General features: G+C 45.2%; 1 protein-coding gene across 1 annotated transcript in view; it reads right to left on the reverse strand.

Annotated features, from left to right (window-relative positions):
* Nucleotides 1-20827, reverse strand: part of CLCN4 (chloride voltage-gated channel 4) — a 58510-nt gene that overhangs the window by 35728 nt on the left and 1955 nt on the right. The window contains exon 2 of the mRNA XM_034757214.1: nucleotides 1410-1561. Within this exon, the coding sequence (XP_034613105.1) occupies nucleotides 1410-1553 (144 nt within the window). The 5' untranslated portion in view covers nucleotides 1554-1561. The remainder of the gene's footprint in view (nucleotides 1-1409; nucleotides 1562-20827) is intronic.

A 20827-nucleotide genomic window follows, 5' to 3' on the forward strand; every position in this document is an offset into this window, starting at 1 on the left:
TCCTTTTGATGGTCACGGAACATGGAAACCCTAACATCACCTGGCAGGAGATTCCACTGCTGTAGTCTGGAGCCCAACAGCTCTGCCTTACTCTTGGGTAGTTCCAAATCCCTGACAAGGTCATTCAGTTCACCTTGTGTTATGAGGTGTGTTTCAGAGGAGGAGGATGGGAGAAAATGTGGGTCCTGTGACATTGATGGTTCAGAACCAGAAGTTTCATCCTCTTCCTCATCTGACTCAAGTGAGAATGATTCTGGTGCATCAGGAACCGGCAATCCTTCTCCGTGGGGTACTGGGCGTATAGCTGATGGAATATTTGGATAAGCCACAGTCCACTTTTTCTTCTTTAAACACACCTTTCCCAACTGGAGGCACCATGCAGAACTAACAATTGCTGGTATGATCTGTTGGCGCTCTCCAAATCATTGGCACTGCAAAAGGCATAGATTTCCTTTTCCTGTTCAACCACTGGCGAAGATTTGTTGCACAAGTGTTGCAGCATACGTGTGGGGCCCACCTCTTGTCCTGATCTCCAATTTTGCAGCCAAAATAAAGGTGATAGGCTTTCTTAACCATAGTGGTTATACTGCGCTTTTGTGATGCAAAAGTCACTTCACCACAAACATAGCAGAAGTTATCTGCGCTGTTCACACAAGTACGAGGCATCTCTGCTCACTTGGCTAAACAGAAATGTGTCCCTTTGCAAAATCAAACACTAATAAATAAAGAGAGCACGATACTGTATGATTTCTAGAGCTAATATAGGGCAATTTGTTCAGCAGAGTGATGTAAGCTTCTTTATGACTGCATCATCCATGACTTCGAGGCATAACATGATGAAATTCATATCATGTATGACGCAATACCAGCTTCAGATTGCATCATTCATTGTTTTGCCTAAAAAGCTAGTACTTTCCAAACCCAGTCATAGATTTATTCATAGATCCAGTCAAAGATGTATTTTAGTCATTTCTGGTTTAAATTGAGATTCCTTCCCTTTATAACTCACTTATCCTCCGCCATTCCCAAGTCAAGGGTTGTAATATACTGACCCAATAGCATATCTTGAAAACTAGAGCCAATCAACAATTTTAAGCATCATTTTCGTTCTCAGTGACCCAGAATTAGTAAAGTTTGACTACATTTATTTCAGAAGCATTTTGGCTGTAGAGCAGTGTTATTTATCCAGGTGGGTCTACAACCTCTCTGTTCAAGTTTCCTCCCTCTTACTTGGGATGCAAATTTCCAAATTTTTTGTATAGTTGATTTGAAAAAAATGACAACCCTCCTCCATATTTAAGCCCTTAAGCTCCTCAGTCCAGCTGACTTTTTAAACGAATTCCCTTAATTTTCCAAAGTCTGACCTTTTGAAATAAAAGGTCATAGTTAACGACTTGGTTTTGATTTACCTTCCTATGTCTGTCAGTGTCACGCGACTTCTCTCTCAGCCAATCAATTGTGTGGAAGTCCTCATATGTCCCAACATCAGGGAAAGGCTCATCCAGGAAATCCATCAGATTGCCAGAACCATTCATGTCTCCTGCATTAACCATATTAGTACCTGTAGGAGGAAAAAAACACAAATTTAGAAAATTCATGCAACATATCCCTTTGTTTCAAAACAAAATTATTCAGAAAACCCTCGACCCTCCACTACACACACAATGCAAGAATGGTGGGAGCATGAGATAACAGGTCTTGTTTAAAGGAGCTTAGTATGTATGAAAAGTAATTGTTTCTAAAGCCTACATCAACGGAAAAAATACATGCACCCTGAGCAAAATGTTTGCATAGAATTCCTAGTCCACTAAACCGGGATGGTTTCAGAATTCAGTTGAAATGGTGCACATCAGACTATGTCTGAAAAAGTAAGCATAACCTTACAAACTAGCCGCTTGCAGGACACTTTATAGTCAAAGGGGCCACATTGGAAAATAAGCGGTGGTACTTACCTAGAATCCCAGCTCTATCCATTCATAATGGCAAAACAAAATGACACCCATAGCACATCACACAAATCTTCATAACATGATAATCACTCTGACGATCTAGGGGATTTACTAGGATTGCCAGGTGTCCAGTTTTCAACTGGAACACCTGGTTGAAAAGGGACCGTGGAGGCTCCGGTCAGCACCACTGAACAGGCTGTTAAAAGTCCGGTCAGGTGGCACAGCGGGGCTAAGGCAGGCTCCCTCCTGCCGTGGCTCTGTACGGCTTCCAGAAGCAGCGACATGCCCCCCCTCCAGCTCCTAGGTGTAGAGGCAGCCAGGAGCTCTGTATCGCTGCTCACACCCCAAGCGCCAACTCTGCAGTTCCCATTGGCCAGGAACCATGGCCAATGAACTGCGAAGGCGGTGCTTGTGGACGGGGCAGCATGCAGAGCTGCCTGGCCGCACTTCTGCATAGGAGCTGGAGTGGGGACATGACACTGCTTCTGGGAGCTGCTTGAGATAAGCACTGCCAGGAGCCTGCACCCCTGACCCCATTCCACGCCCCAACCCTCTGCCCTAGCCCTGAGCCCCCTCCCACTCTCAGAACCCCTCGGTTGCAGCCCGGAGCACCCTCCTACACCCCAAACTTCTCATCTCCAACCCCACACCAGAGTCTACACCCCCCAGACTGAGATCTCACACCCTCCTGCACCCCAACCCTCTGCCCCAGCCTGGAGCCCCCTTCTACACCCCAAATACCTCATCCTTGGCCCCACACCAGAGCCCTTACCCCCAACCAGAGCCCTCATCCCCTCACACACACACACCAACCCCCTGCCTCAGCCCAGAGCCCCCCATACTCCAAACCCCTCGACTCCACTTCCCATCCCGGAGCCCTCTCCTGCACCCCAAACCTCTCATCCCTGGTCCCACCCCAGAGCCCACACTCCCAGCTGGAGCCCTCACCTCCTCCCACATCCCAACCCCCTGCCTCAGCCCTGAGCCTCCCTCCTGCACCCTGAACTCCTCATTTCTGGACCCATCCCAGAGCCCACACCCACAGCTGGAGCCCTCATCCTCTCCCACGCACCAACCCCCTGAGCCAGCCTTGTGAAAATGAGTGAGTGAGGGTAGGGAGAACGAGCAACAGAGGGAGGGAGGATGGAGTGAGTGGGGGATGGGGCCTCAAAGAAGGGGAGGGGCAGGGCCTCAGAGGAGGGGTGGGAGAGGTGGCAGGGCAAGGGTGTTTGGTTTTGTGTGAGTAGAAAGTTGGCAGCCTTAGGAATTACAGAGGGGCCACCTGACTCCAGGATATAAGAAACAGGACTCACCCAGTCCTCAGAAAACATTTAATAGTACAGGGCTTGGGAAGAGGCTGCAGGGTAGAGGCTGCCCTGGAGGATTGTAAGCAGGGTGGGTGGCTTCTTCAGCCCAGCTCCACAGAACTTTCACAGTTCTGGGCTGATTGTCTCAGTTACTGTCGAAGGCAGGGTTTTGCCAGACTCATTACTACCTAGCCCTGAAAACCATATGTGGTTCACGTAACCCACACAAGCCAAGCATAAGAAGGTTCACACAGCACTACTGTACATCTCTCTCCCCAAGAAGCTTGAGCAAAGGTATTTTAGCTGGCTGGTCAAGTACATATAAGATGCAAGCTCTGTTGGAAGTGCAGGTTCCTATGTGGCCACTCAGGTGATAGTTCAAAAAAGACTGCCCGTGCTCCTGATGAGGTCTGACAAGTGGTGGGGGTGGTACCAATTAAATAAACTGCTGTAGACACCAATTGCAATTTACAAGGAAAAATTAGAGATAAATATGGACTTTACAGATCCTTAGGTACCCTGACAGGAGCAGTTCTGCAACATTTGGAATTCCTTAGCAGAAAGAATGTCCTTTTGCTATAGATTGATACGGTAAATAAAATCCTGAACACCTTGGATCATATTCTGCTCTCAGACATCAACACACAAATCCCACGTCTGTCAATGAGTGCTACACATGTACAGGTAAAGGCAGAATCTGGCCCCCATGAATTTCTTAGGAAATTTACTGATTCCTATAATTAAAACAGGCAAAAATGTGGCAGACCTGTCCCTGGTGCTGTGCTCAGCTCCTCCCAGTCCACCTGCCTGTATTTTTTATTTTAAATTATATTTAATCCCTCTTTTTCTACCCCTTTAATTTTTTGTGGTAGGAACATACAGGACATAAGCACCCGAGCTCAGTTTTCTGAATTTCTGTTCCTTTGAGCACTGCCAATTAGGGACTTTTCTACATCGATAATCTGCTCTGAGCAGACAACTGGAGAAAAAAAAAAAAAGCATAATCTTACAGGGAGTGCAGCAGCCACGGTGACAAATTTATAGAAAGTCTTAAGCGCAGAAATCAAATAATCTTCAAGCACCATGGCATGTTTATCTGAAAATGAATCAACCTAGGGAGTCCAAAGGTTGGGAAGGACATGAAACCCAGACAAGGTGTCCAACACAGCAATGCAATGCATGAATAATTTGCTGCTGGACTGGCTTTTTTAGTAAAAGTAGCAGTGAAAGAGTGACACTGAGAATAATGGCAGATAACCTAGCGGATGGCAAAGACTCTCCTGCACATACACAACTCATATCTTAATCTCTCTCAGGTACTTATATGCCCCCTATAATCATAGTATCTGAGCACCTCACACTTTTTAATGGATTTATCCTCACTACACCCATTAGGTAATCGCACTCTATTATCCCCATTTATCAGCTGGAAACCTGAGGCACAAAGACTAATGTGACTTGCCCAAGGTCACACAAGAAGTCTGTGACCGAGCCGGGAACTTAATCCAGTTCTCTAATGTCCCAGGCTAGTACCCTAATCCCTGGACCATCCTTCCACTCCTCATCCAACACTGATCACTTCATAACCAAAGACTATGTGTTTTGTGGCTTGGCACCAGCAGAGTACAATTTTGGATGTACGTGACCTGCCACAGTTGTGAGGATGATAAACTGGATGCGACTCTGGTTGTAGATTTAAATGTGTTTTTGTTTTGTGGTTACACTGCTGGCCATGGTCAAATATTTCCATGCCATTATTTACTGTTCCCTGTGAATTTGTGTGCCTGGCTGCTGGAGATTCTCAGTGCTGTATGTCGATATCACACTCTCACAATGAACACACAGCTGTATTTTTTTTTTAATTGCCCACTATTTCAGCTAGTTCACCACATATCATCTATTCATAGAAAATCAGCACTCCATCTAACCTGCATGTTTATTAGTATTGCCGTTGTGCTGGCGAATGTCATGGTTTCAGGTCTAGCTGCATCTCTGTCCCTTCCCGGTCTCTCTGAATGCATCCCCTCAGGAGGCAGGCTTTGTGCTTTTACCTACCCTGAGGGCAGAAGTCCATAATTCTCTCCCACTTAGACTGCACCCTGAACTACAATGTGTATCAACTGTGCTTGCCCAGCAGGCCTGACTGGACTTAGTACCTGTGATTTTTCCCTTCAGGAGTCTGTGTACACAGTGACCCAAAGTTATTTTGCCAGTAGGAACAAAGCATAGACAAAAAAGGATTTTAAAACAATAGTCTATGTCTATCTTACCTAAAGCCCTACCATCCTGTGATGGCAACCTAGGTAGCCCTAGTTTCTTCAGACACCTTAGCTGGGTCCATATAGTCCCTCCAAACAACTGCTCCTCTTGAGAGTGTGTTCCTTTTTAAATTGATATATTCCTTCTGACCTTCTGGTTTCCAGGCCTTTTCTTATCCTGGCATTATCTCTTAACAACCCTTCAGTGTTTGCTTAGGGGTGGCTTATCTTATTCTTTTCCCTCCCTGCTTGTTTTTCCTTAGAGCTCTTATTAAACTAAAACAATATATTCATACACTGAACATCTCAATAACCACGTCAACATACTGTAGTAATAAATTATTACAGCATAGTTCCACTTCCATCACAGTGAGACCATCAGACTCCAACAAAATGCTGTTAGATGTTTACAGGACAGTGGTGGCAAGTCCATTCTCAGCATCACATCTTTCCTAAAGTGTGGCACCCAGAACTGAACACAGTACTTCAGCAGAGGCCTCACCAGTGCCGAGTAGAGTGGGAAAATTATCTCCTGTCTCTTATGTATGACACTCATGTTAATACACTGCAGATTTATATTAATCTGTTTCACAGCTGTACCACAGTGTTGACTCAGATCAATTTGTGATCCTTTTCAGCAGTACTACCACCTCACCACTTACTCTCCATTTTGTAGTTGTGTAGTTTTGTAGTTGTGCATTTGTTTTTTTCTTCTGAAGTACTTTGCACTTATTTTTATTGATTTCAGACCAATTCTCCTATTTGTAAAGGTCATTTTGAACTCTAATCCTGTCCTCCAAAGTGCTTGTGCCCCCTCGCAGCTTGGTGTCATCTGCAAATTGTATAAGCATACTTTTCACTCCATTATCCAAGTCATTAATGAAAATATTAATTGCACCAGACCCAGGACTGATCCCTTGGGACCCAACTAGATACATCCTCCCAGTTTGACAGCAAACCATTGATAACTAGTCTTTGAATACAGTCTTTCAACGAGTTGTGAACTCATCTTACAGAATTTCATGTAGATCACTTGTTTTTTTCAGCTTAAAAACAACCCATGAAGGAAATCCGCATGCTCCGATGAACTTCTAACCTCAGTAAGTGCCTACTGTGAATTTGACAGCATTTCCCTGGGCATGTTCTGATAAACCAGACGATTTTTAATAATTAAAAAAAATTAAAAAGTGAGAAGGCACCATTATGTAAAGCTGACAAAGAAGAGGTCAGTGCCTACAAACAAGCTGATAGAATTCAAGACACCTGCACAGCGATGTAAAAAGGAGCATTCTGGGTGTTGATATGCACATAAGCACATCAAATTCTGTATGGATTGTACTCATCATTTGTAAAATTTTGTTTTATAAAACCACATGGAGTTTTTGAGTTTTAAGATGCTTTTCTGCACTCTTAAATGGATGAATTCATCTTTCAGAAAAAGATGTACTTCACAAAAATGTACTTCAGAAAAAGCCAATTGTATACTAAATTGTCACCTGAAGCCAGGCCCTCTCAGAGGTCCAGAGAGGCCCAGGGCACTTCCAGCTTTTGAGCCCCCTAACCATAATAAAAATAAAAAATGACAACACATGAAAACAAAATCAGGCACAAAAAAAAAAAAAAAAGACAATTTGAATATTTTTGTATTTAACAAATGCTTTTCTAGCCTTTTTATGTGCAAATGCACTAACTAGTGAGGAAAAATCTAGCTTTCCTGCAATGTCACAGTTGATTTTAAGCATGGAGAGCCCATTCAAATGCTCTTATCCCAAGAGAAAGGGATGATATATATATATTAAACACAGCACAGATACAGACAGAGATAATGGTCAAAAATTTCAAACATGTGTCCTCATGAAACTCATTGTACAAGATTGTCCTCACACATTTTCACCTTGAAATTTTCACCTGGGCCTATAGACCACGAAAGCCTATGATGATGGCCAAGCTACCAAGCTAGGGCTCAACCAACCAACCAACCAGTCACCTCTTTTAACTACCATATGAAGATAATAATGAGGAATTCTCACACATAAATAATTCCTTAGTCAACTAGACGTAAAACTATAGAGACACTGAAATGTAATAATTCTCTACCTTTCAACACACACTTGATCTAGCACCAGCCACTAGTAGTGGTTTGTTTATATAATCAGCTGATCTGAGAGGACATATTCATCGCGGTCTAATCTTGTGCCATCAGAACCGATATATTTTTATTAATATTTATGAAATTTTTTAACTCTTTAATATGACAAAATCTATATCAGTTAACAAAAAAATGATGTCTTTAACCAAATCACATCTCTTATTTGCTTAAATTTGCAGCTCTAAGCTGAGAGTGTGTGTCACATTTTGGTCCGATAGGGATGTGCATAAAAACAAGTTGCAAAACTTATCAAATGCCAAAAAATTAGCAAGTGTCTAAATCTGAGGTCCCCTTTGAGCTTGAGGCCCAGGCCAAATGGCCCTTCTGGCCCCCCTCTGATTGGCCCTGCCTGGAGCAAAGTTTTACAGATGGGTGATAAAATTATGTTTAGAGTGGAAAATACTGAAACTCTCAGCTTCGTAGCATTGTTACAATATGTGCTAATGTAGAAACCACACACAGCTAGAAGGGATGTATGAGTGAAATGGTGTTCTAGATAGGATGGTGATTGATTTGATTAAAGTATCTTTGCTCTAGCAAGGACAGACTAGAATGTCTTGCAGCCCAGAGCAAACTGAAAAGCATATTGACTGGAAACAACTAGTTAAAAAGCCATCAAAGGAAAACCCTTGGCTGTAGTTTATTGCAACTAGACATGTTAGTTCCATGGTACATTCTCTTCATCCTGTTTTCTGTTTTAATTGGCCACATCAGAGAGAAGCAGACAGTGGTTTTATTAATGAAATTCCAACAAGTTTCAAGTTACTTTCAACATATCACAGTTACTCAATTACTTCTCTACCTACAATATTGCTATCAACTATAGAAAACTCACCTTTATGCTTTATTGTTTCAATCTTTATATTATTTATCTTGAAGATAAGAATCTGGGTTTGCTGTATGGAATTTGTGCCCCTTGCAGCTTTTGGAGTCATTATTATCTTCAGGTGATTTTGTGTTTTAACAAAAGAAAGAAATGAGACTGAGGGAAGAAGGGACCTGGCTGGTGAAGAGTGAGGTGGCATTGTAAACTCCTGCTGTTTATATTTGTAAGGATCGTCTTTTCTAAAGCATCCAGAACGCTATCTTTGCCCTATGCCAAATGTGGTACTAGTTGGCTGCCATGCAAGCACAACATAGTGGAGTTTGCCTTGGGATTTCTCCATGGTATGGTATGTTGTGATAGCGACTTAGATATTCTTTGAAGTGAGATGGCCCGGCCCTCGGAATGGCCAGCCACAGCCAGCAATAAATGAGGAGACAGCCTCAATGATTTGGGTCTGTTGACATAAGATTCTGGAAAAGTCCAGTGTATGTAACTTCTTTTCTCTCAATGTAGTGTGGGGCTCCAGGAAGAAAACAGATAGGATAATGGATTGATTTAGGTAGAATTCTGAGACCACCCTGGGGATGAACTTGCAGTGAAGTTTCAGCACTACTTCATTCTGTGAAAGGACATTGCGGGAGGGTCAGCATTTAAATGCTTAAAGCTCATTCAGTCTCCTGGCCGAAGTGATATCCAGTAGGAAGAGAGTATTCAGTCTGAGATGAAGTAAGGAGCATTCTGAAAGGGATTCGAACGAAGGCCTAGGAATCTCAAAAAGATGATGCTGAGGTCCCAGGAGCAGGGTTCTCTGACCAGTGGATACGTACATAACAGACTCTTGAGGAACTTTGATACTGCCAGAGAGAAAATGGAGCATGACTGTACTGGTGGACGGCATCCTAAGATCATTGCAAACTTGATGGAGTAGAATGAGTTGCCAGGGTGCTACAGATGCAACAAGTAGTTGAAGATCCATGGTATCAAAGCATACGTGGCTCTGCTGGGCCAGCCAAATTGAGAACCTCATCCATTTAGATAAATAAATCCCTCTGGTGGAGGTCTTCCTGCTCTATAGCAAGATCTCTAGGACTTGCCTAGAGCAGTTCCTGTCCATGGTTACTTAATGAGACAACACCCAGGCTGTCAGGTGCAGAGACTTCAGGTCTGGATGGAGTATCTGATGATAGTGCTGTGAGATCAGGTTTGTGCAGTGAGAGAACTGGATCAGCTGCTGAACAGACATCTGTAACAGGTCTGTCAGCCAAAACTGCCTTACCCAGGATGGGGTTATGAGAAAAATCACTTTTGATGTTGGAAATCACGCTGGGGATCAGGGAAATTACAGTGACAAGACATAAAGAAGATATGGGCTCCACTGGAGAAGGAAGATGTTGGGCAATAAGCCTGGGCTCATGCCTCCTTTAGAGCAATAATTCTGGCACCTGGCATTAACCTTGGTGGCAAACAGTCCCTCCTGGGAACCCCCAGCCATGGGATATTGGTTCTACAATGCATCTCTGTAGGGACCACTTGTGAACAGTCACCAGTTGTCTGGTCAGGAAGTCTGCCAGGTTGTTGCTAACTCCTGGAAGGGAAAGAGCATCTCTGCTACCCTGTGTGGTGACAACATATCCAGAGCTGGATGGCTTCCAGAGAGAGGGGAGATGAATGTACGTTTCCGTGCTTGTTTACATAGTGCATTGCAGACGTGTTGTCTGTCAGGGTCTGCACTATGGAGTTTTGAAGAACAGGCATACTAGCCTGATGGCTCTGAATTCCAGGAAAATGATATGGACCAGACATCTTTTGGGGACCAGGTCCCTTACATTTTTGATGGTCCAGGTGGGCTCCCAACCTGTGCCTGATGCATCTGTGATTAAAGATATTGCCTGGGGGGCGGGGGGGAATCAGAGAATGGCACACCTTCCACACACATTTTTGGGTTCCTTCCACCATTTCAGTTCTGCAACGATGTGAAGTGTAACCAAAATCTTTTTGCTCATTTGGTGTTTCACAGAGGGACAGATTTAAGGCAGTCTCAAGTGAAGTCTGGCAAGTGGAGTCATATCTGACCTAGCAACCCCAGACATGTCCATGCTATTGTAATCAGGTTTGATTCTAGTCCGAGTAAGAGTGACTGCATCAACAGGAACCGGTCTTTGGGAGGTACACTCCTGCCACCATGGAGTCAATCAAGACTCCTATGAACTATAGTCTGTGAATATAGTTTGTGATAGGGTTAGAGACAATTTTTCATAGTTCACCAGAAGCTCTGAGAGAACAGGGAGAGGGTATATTCTAGGCTTGTTGCCATCTCCTGCAGGGATCTGCCCTTGATCAGCCAATTGTCCAGGTAAGAATAGATGGGAATGTCCTTCTTCCTGAATTCTGCTGCTACTTCATGAAGACTCTTGGTGTCATGGAGAGTCTGGATGGTTGTACCTGGTACTGGGAATGATTTGGTCCCACTATGAGTCTTAGATACTTCCTGTGGATCAGGTGCATAGCTATATGGAAATATGCATCCTCCAAATCAAAATCCATGAACCAGTCAGCTGTAATGGCCACTCAGGCCTGGTAGAAAGGAGCAAGGCGATTCCCAAAGGTGGGTGCAGGTTCCAGATTGACTCCAGTATGACTCGACTCTCCAGTCAAATCTGCTGCCTCAGAGGGGGCTGGGTTAGACAAAGAGGCAGAAAACTGGCACTCCCTAGAGTACTTGGGCTTCTTTCTTTGTGGGTACTGTGACTGTCAGCTTCAGGAGTAGGACACTGTCCTCTGGTAATTCTATGACTTTCTATAGAGGGCCAATGGGTAAATCCCTAAGGACTGTAGTGTGGCCCTTGAGGGAGCAGAGTGCGGTGTGTGTTTTCTGTCTGAAGAGCTCCATCTCTTTGAAGGGCTGATCCTTTGTAATAGCCTGTATTCCATATGGTACCTTCAGATACCTGATGCCATGAGATCAGTTTCATAGTGACAGCTGTAGCCATCAACCTTGAGGGCATATCAGATGCATCAATGGCTGCCAGTAGAGATATTCTCATGACCAACTAACCCTCCTTCATGATCTCCTTTAACTTACCCCTGTTTCCTTGTGGGATATAAAATAGGACGTGAGTGACCCTCTCCAAGTGAGGAAATTGTATTTGTTAAACAGAACCTGGTAGTTCACCCACCCAAAGCTGCAGTGAGGATGACAAAATGTGCCTTTCATCCATAAAGGTCAAAGGTTTTGGGATTTTTGTCTGTACGTATCTCTTTTGTGATTTTTCCTCAGCTGCCAAAACAACCAGGGAACTTGGGTTTTGGATAGTTGTAAAGTGCCCCTTTGGGGGCACCTGATCTCTCTTCTCTGTTCCTTTAAAAGTGGGAGGAAGAGTAGGGTTTTACATGGTCTTTTGCCCAGTTCCAGGATCGACTGTTAATAGGGAGGGAAATTCTGGCCAATGTTATGTGGCACTCAAAATGTCAAAGAGTTGGTGAGACTTCTCTCATATAAATGTAGTCTCAATATCCAGTGTGACAAAGTTCCTCCTCTATCTTGGTGGGTCCTGCGCTTATTGGCGGATTTTCTTGCCTCAGAGATTCACCATGTGGGTTGGGGAACAGCCCAGAGATCTTCCCCTCTGGAAGAACCCACAGTCCAGGTAAATTGGGAGGTTTGGGGGGAACCCGGGCCCGCCCTCTACTCCGGGTTACAGCCCAGGGCCCTGTGGACTGCAGCTGTCTATAGTGCCTCCTGTAACAGCTACATGACAGCTACAACTCCCTGGGCTACTTCCCCATGGCCTCCTCCAAACACCTTCCTTATTCTCACCACAGGACCTTCCTCCTGGTGTCTGATAACGCTTGTGCTCCTCAGTCCTCCAGCAGCACACCCTCTCATTCTCAGCTCCTTGCGCCTCTTGCTCCCACCAGCTCCTCACACTCGCACCACAAACTGAAGTGAGCTCCGTTTAAAACCCAGGTGCCCTGATTCGCCTGCCTTAATTGATTCTAGCAGCTTCTTCTTAATTGGCGCCAGGTGTCCTAATTAGCCTGCCTGCCTTAACTGGTTCTAGCAGGTTCCTGATTACTCTAGTGCAGCCCCTGCTCTGGTCACTCAGGGAACAGAAAACTACTCATCCAGTGACCAGTATATTTGCCCTCTACCAGACTCCTGTAATCCACTGGTCTGGGTCTGTCACACGAGGGTCTCCACAATATGGGACAGGAAGTCATTAAAAGCTTTCAAGTTGTCCATCCGAGTGTCAGGGATGGTGTCATTGCCTCATCTGGCAATAAGGATGACTCCTTGGGTGGAGACAAGGTTGATGTAATCCTTCTGTTGCATCTTGCTCCTGGAGGTCCACATCTGGTTTTGGCATGAACAGCCCGGCTAATGATGCCACTGGGGAATGGGATCTCCTCCTCTTTCTGGAAATGTGGGAGGGGGATCTGCTCCTGGATTCATGAGACGTGGCCAGGATGGCATGCCATATGGGCACTGGCTTGGTTGTGGCTGGCCAACCCAATGCCACTCACATCCCATTTGGGGTGGAGCTGCGAACAACAGCTCCCTGGTTGGTGCTTTCTTTGAGGGCAGAGAAGACAGATTTGTACTTGAAACCAGTGAAAGCAAGTACACTGGTGATAGTGAGGAGGGATATATCTTCTCTTCAAACAGTGGTGCCATAGGGCGATAAGGTATCAAAGGCCATTTCCAGCACCAGTCACCTCTTTGGAATAGGGAACATCTCTGGACATGATCCAGTGTCCTCCAGGTGTGTATTAGAGCATTGCTGGGTTCTGAGGTTGGTGCCTTGTCTCTTGTTCCCTGTGCCATTCCTGCTCTGATCAAGAACTCAGAGGCTCTGTGCTTTGAGAAGTGATCTTGTGTTTCCTCCTTCCAGGACTTTCCTTCATATTTGGTGCTATCCTGGGCTCCGTCCAGCTCTGTGAAAGAATGTCAACTTTATGTCTGAGCACAGATGCTGGCTTTACTCTCTGGGATGTTGGTGCCAGGTTCATCCATACTGAGGTGTCCAGTACTGAAGATTTCATTGATGTTGAGGTGGTTGGTGTCCAAGACACCAGGTCTCGTTCTGCCAGTGCTCTCTTTGCCTTGTTTCCAGTGTCCAATCCTAGAGTATAAGGTGTACTCACAGGAGCACTGGCTGATGTTGATTTATCTCGCCTTGATCTGGTAGTGATGGTCACCTCTGGGTCTGAAGCAATCCAAACGGACTGCCCCTGCAGGCGTAGCTTGAGCCAAGCCTCCCTGGATTTGTGGAGGAAAAGGACTTACACACAGAGCATATCTATCTGGGTAGAAAAGCCACCGTGCCCATTTTTGACAGGGATCAGTTCATAATAGGACAGGCAGGGTTTGGAGTCCACCATGGGGCATGGTGGCTGGTTCAAAGTGGCTGGACCTCTGTATGGCAGAGTTGCTGATAATGTCCTAATGAAGAATGAAGGAAGATTTTTTCACAAAATTGGAGAAAAAAATATTTTGAAGACTCTCTGAGTAGTAGCAGGTTGAACATTTGCCAAGTTCTGTCTTGTTGCCATGGGAGGGTTGCAATGACTCTGTCCTTTATGACCTCACATAGGGGCACAAGGAGGCAGAGGGTGTATGTGCAGCCCTGACAGACACAGCTAGTCAAAAAAACTGATCTTGCATGCATGTGCACCTACGTCGGAGTACACACGGACATATATTCATCAAAGAAAAAGTCATTTCTATATTTAATTTCCAGTATTTTATGAACACCTTTCATACTTTCAGGTAAAGATGCTTACTTTACTCTAACCCTCAAAAGTATCATGATGATGAATTTGCCCACAGCCCTGATACAAGAAATATCTCTTTCCCCTTTTAAAAAATCTTTCCATATCAACAACCAATATACAGACAGGAAAATGACATTATAACAGCTACATGATGCTGCATCATTTTCAGTGCACTTGAAGGTAATTAAAAGGTTATGGAACATTCTTCTAAATATTAAAGAAAAGGTAGTGAGTGATGATTTACAAAATATGTTTAGTGAAGGCATGACTGAACCATTGGCATGTTAAACTGCATTTTAATTGTGTTTAAAAATACCTGTGGGCAATGTAAAGCTGTTGGTTTTCAAAGTCATATTGATTGATCTATTGACCTTCCGTATCAACTTAAAAAATTTAAAAGGTAATTTAATTAGAACAGTGCCTCCCTCCCCCAAAGAAAACAGTACAAGCCTGTTTGGAAGCATGATATAGCCTAAGAAAGTGGAGACCAGTTAGATTTGGACAACCCAGGGAAAAAATAGGAGATTAAAACTAACATTATTATTATTATGCTTCTGGGTCTATCACAAAGGTCGGCAACCTTTCAGAAGTGGTGTGCCGAGTCTTCATTTATTCACTCTAATTTAAGATTTCACGTGCCAGTAATACATTTTAACGTTTTTAGAAGGTCTCTTTCTATAAGTCTATATTATATAACTAAACTATTGTATGTAAAGTAAACAAGGTTTTCAATATGTTTAAGAAGCTTCATTTAAAATTAAATTAAAATGCTGATCTTACGCCACCAGCCTGCTCAGCTCACTGCCACCCTGGCGTTCTGTTCACCTAGGTCGGCAGAGGGCTGATCAGGGCCTGCAGCCGGGACCCCAGACCGGGGGTGTGTGTGTGTGGGGGGGGGATTGGGGTGTTTCAGGGGTCAGGGCAGAGGGCTGGGGTGTGTGTGGGGGCAGTTCAGAGATCAGGACAGAGGGCTGTGGGGGGTTCAGGGCAGAAGGCTGCGGGTATGGGGGGTGCAGGGCAGAGGGCTGAGTGTGCGTTGGGGTGGGGGGTTTCAGGGCAGAGGGCTGGGGGGTGCAGGGCAGAAGGCTGAATGTGTGTTGGGGTGGGGGGTGCAGGGCAGAAGGCTGGGGGGTGCAGGGCAGAGGGCTGGAGGGTGTGGGGGGTGCAGAGCAGAGGGCTGGGTATGTGTTGGGTTGTGGGGGGTTCAGGGCAGAAGACTGAGTGTGTGTTGGGGTGTGGGGGGTTCAGGGCAGAGGGCTGGGAGTGTGGGGGGTGCAGGGCAGGGGGCTGGGGGTGTGGGGGGGGCGGGGCAGAAGGCTGAGTGTTGGGGGGTTCAGGGCAGAGGGATGGGGCTGTGGGGATGCAGGGCAGAGGGATGGGTGTGTGTTGGGGTGGTGGGGGTTCAGGGCAGAAGCCTGGGGTGCTCGGCTTGTGGGGGTGCTCCCAGCCCCCTGCCCTGAGCGGCTCATGGCAGGGGGCTGGAAGGGATATGTCCTGTTCCACCCCTTTCCCCCAGGCTCCGTCCCTACCTCTCTCTGCGTCCTCTACAGAGCTGTGTACATGCTGCCGCTTTCTCCCCCCACCCCTCGCTAGGGCCATCAGCTGATTGGCCAGGGAAGGAGAGGAGGAGGGGCAGGAAAGCACCACGCTGGGGGAAGAAGGGTGGGAGGGGGAAGCTTGGCTGCTGCAGGACTAAGGCTTTACCTCCTGCCCCCGCAGGGGAGAGCGGTGGGGGTTGAGTGGGGCTGGGACCGCGGCAGGGAGCTGCGTGCCACTCAAAATCGGCTTGCGTGCCGTAGGTTGCCGACCCCTGGTCTATCAGGAGAAAACATACTACTATATTCTACAGCACTCACCTAAAACAGCAGCATCTCTACAGAGATATGAAGTGGTTTGAAACATTACTTTTAAATATTGTGGTACGTTTTTATATGGGTTGGTTACCACATATAAAGGAGTCTCCTGCTATGGATAATACCCTGAATAATCTCCATGGAAAAAATGTGAAGCTGCAGCAATAATGAAAAAACATAGGGCATAGCATCGCATGGGAGAGATTCTGGAAGAAAGGAAAAACACATGGGATAATCACTGGAAATTTAAGGCACAAAGGGAAAGACGTGCTCCAGATTAAATCATGATCTCCAGCCATTAGCTCTCAGCTATTCCACCTAAGGACAAAAGCATAGTGAGGATAATAGAGCTGGCCTTAAGAACAAGCAAAGCAAGTGTCCACTGCTGCCTCAGAATCCATGGACACTCTGAAACTCACCCTCCAACACAATCTGCATCTTTGGCAGCATGAATGTATGGGGAGGCAGTCTCTCACTGCCAGGCCTTCGCTCCTCTCTGCCAATGGGAATGGAAGGAGCAAGAATTTATGGCCCGATTTCCTGTCTTCTAGCTCTTGCCAGGCGCCCTGTAAATCATCAGGCTGTCCCTGCTAATGCCAAAACACAGCCTCACCTGTGATGGTAGCACCCACTATATTTAAGGTTAACTTCTAGCTTTCATCTTAAGCTTTCTCCAGGCACTTCCCTTTTCAGTTTAATTGTAAGTCTTTTTTCAAACAAATTCTTTTTGGTCTGAAATATGCTGTATTTGGTCACAGCTTGAGTTTTCTTGGAAAGTTTGAGCAAAATTGGTTCAGCTGTTATGTCAAGAAAAAAAACCCAAAACAAACCACTTTCCCCATATGTTCCAAGTGGAATTTTTGCACTCACATAACTCAAAATCAGCTCAAGCTAAAAACATCAAACACAGTTTGTTTTGTTGTTCCCAGTGAGACTTAAATGTCAGCCCAAGTCTGAAGAAAACTGGTTCTGTAGATTTCAACTTTATGTGCAAAGTCAGCAATTTCATACACAGATTTTAGAATTACTCTATTTTGGGTTTTTCAGGTTGTGTTATTAAAGCTTCTTTAATAAAGAATGTCTCACAATTAACTTTTGTTCAATTCAGGGAAGAGAGCTCTGTGGTTTAGCACCAACTTCCTCCCTTTTGTCTTTTAAAGGAAACAGGGAAATTTAATTAAACAAAATCGGGAGATGATGCAATGTTGTGGTCGAGAAATGAACACTCAGAAGTCAGCTTTCAGAAGTTAGGATTTCTAACACACCATTAACTCTTACATGATTCACATATATTATTTTCTAGTCTTGCTTTCTCACTAAAATTGATCTTTATTCCATTACTGTTTCAGAAGGTCTGCTTTTGAGCTCATTAATTTATAATGCTTTTAATTTAATACTTCAGTTGGCTCTCTCTGCAAAACTACCTCAGTTTGCATGGAATCCTCAACATCAGGATTCAGGCACACGGGCTGAGCACAGTGGAGAAGCTCACACTGCAAATCTCTGTACCATGAATAGAAAAACTCTGTTTCCAAAACTGTTAGCCAGGAACCTTTCATTAAATTAACTCAAAATACGTTGCTTGATTCCTTCCTTCCCTATAGGATCTTTCTGAGTGTACTCTGACTATTGCACACGAGTATTTCTTTATTCTGATGATAGATTCCCCCGTGTCAACACCCACCAACCTGTAGCCAAGGAGTACAGACAGGAGTTCGTCAAGGTCATTACTGACTCAGTTCTAAGCATTGTTTTTGAGCTAAGTATGACGACCTCTGCCCTACTCAAGCCATTGCTTTTCTCTTTCAACTGAGCTCACCGCTTCCATTAAGCTTTTGTCCAAATGAGCAGTGGGTTGCATTCCACATTCTTACAGGAGTCACCTGCAAGACAATTGCCTGGAATCCATGCAGTACACAGTAATTAAAATGGGGTTTGAAGAGGAACGGGATCCGTTTGACTCTCTTTATGGAAACAGATTTTAATGTGATCCATCAACAGAACTGGTGTGATGAAGCCCAAGGATATTACTGCTGAGAGGTAGAATGACCCCAGGACATGGGTAATTACACATTTGCAAGCAAACAAGGATTTCAAGAATGATCATACTTAAGCCCTTCAAAATAAAGAGTACAAGTGAACTTAGGCAGCAAATACTTTTATGAAAGAGAGGGGACTAATGGATCCAGCCACAAAGAACGTATTTCAGACTTAGCAGAGACATGTGTCCTGGTATAGCCCAAGGTCCAGTGTGCTTCAGCAGCAGCAACCATGGGAAAGACAAGTTGTGGACTACCAACGTTGGCATGTTGGGAGAACATGGAACAGAAAGTCCCCTCTGCCCTCCTAGCATGACGTTTCAGCACTGACTGAAGCTGGGAGCATGTAGGAGGCAAGCAGAGAGGAGGTTGCTTGATTGGAATGCTCTTCTGTATTTCTTTACAGAATAAAGCTTTCCTGGTAGTTTGTCTGAGTGGGCCTGGTCTGAGGTGAACACACAGACACACAACACAGTACACACAGGGGAGCCTCAGGCCCAGTTTCCTAAAGTGGTGTAAAAAAAGGCACAAGGCCTTTTACTCTACCTTGAGCAACCTCCTAGTGGGCCAGTGAACAGGAGGGCGACTACATTGGTCAAGAGATATGTCTCTAGGCAACATACTGGTCTTCATATTAATGTTAAAACAATTGCATTTCTGTGACTTTTTAAAAAGTACATTTTTTTTTTTTTTTTTACACACACACACACACACACACACACACACACACACACACACGGCTGTGAAGAAAAGCTTCAGCACGTGGCCCCGGAAGGCTTGAAAACCCAGAGGCACCCCCACAGCATTTTAAAAGCTTGTGATTTTCAAACAAATTCATGACTGTTGAATGCTTGGGGATAGCAACAGTAGATCAGGGCTGCAAAACATGGGCCACTGGCTACATCTGGCCCCAAGGACCCTTCTCTCTAGTTGGCAGCTCACACTGCACTTCTAAGGTCCCCAGCTTGCAGCTGCTTGCTTTGCAGCTCAAGTGGCAGGAGAGAGTGGGGCGGGAGTGGGCGGAACGGACGAGGAAGCTCATGCCTGATTGGGCACAGGCAGCTGATCTGCTGTCCCCTGCTGTTCAGCAGTGGCTCTTTGAGCAGCTGCCACTACTGCTACAATGTTCCCCAGCCAGAGCTCACAGGAAGAGGTTGTTTTCCAGCCTCCCCCTCAGGCCCTCTCCCACATGGCTGTGCCTGATCTCTCCTTAAATTCTTGCTGCTGCTGCTTCTCCCTCCCCAAGGGAGGAGTAGGGGAAATTCCCCAAGGCCTGGTCTACACTGGGGGAAGGGGGGAATCGATCTAAGTTATGCAACTTCAACTACGTGAATAATGTAGCTGACGTCGACGTACTTAGATCTACTTACCGTGGTGTCTTCACTACGGTGAGTTGACTGCTGCCGCTCTCCCATCAACTCTGCCTGCGCCTCTTACCGAGCTGGTGTACAAGAGTCGACGGGAGAGCGCTCGGGGATCGATATATTGCGTCAATACTGCCCGCTGATCCAGCCAGTAGTGAAGACATACCCCAAGTGTTGGGAAAAGAGAAAAAATTCACTACTAGGTGTGGGCCAGGGATTGCCTTATCAATGGACAGAGGAAAGGAGGTTTCATAAATGCATTTGCTTTTTTAAAATGTCCTATAAATGCAGCATTTATCATTACTGCAGTCGGACAGCAAAGTTAGCCTCCCACTTGAAAACTTTTTACCGCCGGCCCCAGAGCTCTGATTGAAACGGCTCTTCAGCCCTCAGCACACAAGGTGACAGCCCTGCACTACGTAGGCCACTACTAGACTGTTCTGTTCTTTCAGCTCTTGTGAGTCTAACAGAAACAGAGACAGTGAATGAACAGGGTGTGCAGCAAATCCTTTCTACACAACCACGAGGAGACAACATGAGCCAGTGGCATGGCACTAGAGTGGGAGTCAGGGGCCTGGCTTCTATTGCTGAATCTCTCACTGACTTGCTGTATGACCTCAGGCAAGTCACTTCACCTCCTTTTTGGGTTCAGACTCATAATTTTTGAACGCTTAGGGATGACAACACTGAGCACTAGATCAGAGCTGGAAACATATGGGTCACTGGTCACACCCAGCCTCTGGGAGCTTACACTCCAGGTTTCTCTTCTTGCACGTGTTTCTTATTTGCAACTAGGGGGAACCTTCCTTTGTGAAGCACTTTGAGGTCAAGGGGTGAGAACTGCTATATAAGAGCTGAGCATCATTATACGGATTTTTTGCCAAGATCTGGAAGTTTTGCATTAGCCATGAGTCATTTCCTGGTCTGCAGTCCAGAAACATAGGTGCTGGAACTAGGAAGGCTAGAGGTGCTGCCGCACCCCCTGGCTTGAAGTGGTTTCCATCATATACAGGGTTGATAGTTTGGTTCAATGGCTCTCAGCACTCGCACTATACAAATTGTTCCAGCGCCCCTGTCCAGAAATACCTAATTTGAAAATCATCATTTTTTAAAATTTTTAACATCAAAAGTAATTGGTATCTGAATCTATGGCATGATTCATTTCAGTGAACAGCAATACACTCGTGGGTGCCCTACGCAATAGCCAAACAATACAGCAGAAGGATAATCTACGTGACTGGAAAGTGGAGTTTGAGGGCAATATTCTGCTTGTATTATGCACACAAAACATCTGCATGGGTCATAGG

Source organism: Trachemys scripta, chromosome 1 (genome assembly GCF_013100865.1).
Source record: "Trachemys scripta elegans isolate TJP31775 chromosome 1, CAS_Tse_1.0, whole genome shotgun sequence".
NCBI classification, from domain to species: Eukaryota; Metazoa; Chordata; order Testudines; family Emydidae; genus Trachemys; species Trachemys scripta.